The 1,645-nt window shown below is 32.4% G+C and overlaps 1 protein-coding gene across 1 annotated transcript; it reads left to right on the top strand.

Annotated features, from left to right (window-relative positions):
• Positions 1-377: 377 nt before the first annotated feature.
• Positions 378-1,039, top strand: LOC18011290. The gene has a single exon (XM_006393369.2). It carries the CDS (start codon positions 451-453, stop codon positions 682-684), a length of 234 nt encoding a protein of 77 aa, XP_006393431.1. The 5' UTR covers positions 378-450; the 3' UTR covers positions 685-1,039.
• The last annotated feature ends 606 nt before the right edge of the window (positions 1,040-1,645 follow it).

The raw sequence follows: 1,645 nt of genomic DNA, 5'->3' as shown, positions 1-1,645 counted from the left end.
GATCACTAAAATGTATAATCATTTTTTCATAAGGGGTTAAAGTTATATAACTTTCTTACTAAAATTGGAATTGAGTGTAAATGGAGAGAGAAATGGTAAAATTTGTGTTAGTAAAATGTGTGAACAAAGGAGATCACGTGGGGAGGATAAGAAATCGAATTGATGGGTTCATGGGAATGCTCTTATCGCGGATCTTGCCTGTTTTGACCACTCTCTCTCTCCCTTTCTCCAATATTGTTACTTTTAAATTTTCGTTTAATAATTTTTATTTTATTTTATTACAATTCTCAAGATTAAAAAGAAAAACAAAACAATTATTGTTTTTGTGTTCACATGTGGTCTATAAATACATAGAAACCTCTCCAGACTCCAATCCAACTCCAAAATAGAAGCAATTCAGAGTTAACTACTTTCATCTTCTATCAAGAAAAGAAAAAAAAAAGCTTAAAAATGGCTTCATGGAAGAAAACAATCGCAACGCCATTCAAGAAAGCGGCGACGTTCTTTAACCAACCGCAGCAAACGCCGCACAACCGCCACGCAAACGCGAAGGCGAGAGAAGAACACGAGAGACGATCGGTGAAGGAGCTTCAAGGTGACGTCATGGCTTGTGGTTATGAAGATGTCCTCGTCATGTGGTCAATTCTTGACAAGTCAAACTCTTCAAACAATCTCTCTTCTTGATTCGTTTTTTCTTACAACGAAATTTGGGAAACCGTCTTTTTTTTTGCGTAATTACTTTACGTGAAATAGGAATTCGAATTTCTCTTTTTTTTTTTTTTTTTTATGTATATAGCTTGTATTAGCCCGCCATGTCTTTCTTCTTTCTCCTTATCTTCATGTGGTCGCGGCTTTTATTTTTCTTTCTTTTAATTTAGATTTTAGTGAATTTTTATCCGATGATAGTTTTGATTCGGATGTTATTAATCCCTGTGATGATCTAATCTAATTCACGGTGTGATTTTCCATTTGGTTTGGAAGAAATGAAATCTTTGAATGTTGGTCTTCAATTCCGGTTTCGTATGTATTTTTCTTTTTTTAGCCGTTTACGGAACCATATTTAAGCCAGATATAATAATCACGTTGAAATTGTAACCATTTTTTTATTAAAATTGTAACCAATTTTTATCGATCAAAAAAGAAAAGAAATAAATATAACCATTGGATAACAATGAATTCATTAAAAGATGTGTAGCTAATAAAACTTTGCATTATCTCAGTAACGGATCTCTATAGAAGTCTCGGGGACAATGTTATCCACACTCTTATCCTATAGTTATTCGGACACTCGACTTGAACTCACTGATTGCCAAAACTTTTTGAACTTTTACAGAATACAGAAATACCCCAGTGAAAAATAATATTTTAAAAATCTAACTCAGGTGGCCAAATTTTTTTTTTTTTTTGATTTACCGATTTTGGGAGTTGTATAAATGAACCATATCTAGATCAAAAGGTGATTCGATTTTTCGATCACGTGAACTTTCAGTATAGATCATGTTACATTTTTGCTACAACCAACAAAATATATATGTTTAGTATATTTTCTTATGAATTTCATTGCTGTGTTGGTTTCTTTGCTATCGGTTAATTCAGTTTAGAAGTAATCATACCAAATAAAAACAGATTGTTTTGGTTCAGTAAA

The sequence above is a fragment of the Eutrema salsugineum genome, unplaced genomic scaffold, assembly GCF_000478725.1.
Source record: "Eutrema salsugineum unplaced genomic scaffold, Eutsalg1_0 scaffold_7, whole genome shotgun sequence".
NCBI lineage: Eukaryota > Viridiplantae > Streptophyta > Magnoliopsida > Brassicales > Brassicaceae > Eutrema > Eutrema salsugineum.
This window is presented reverse-complemented; position numbering and strand designations above follow the sequence as displayed.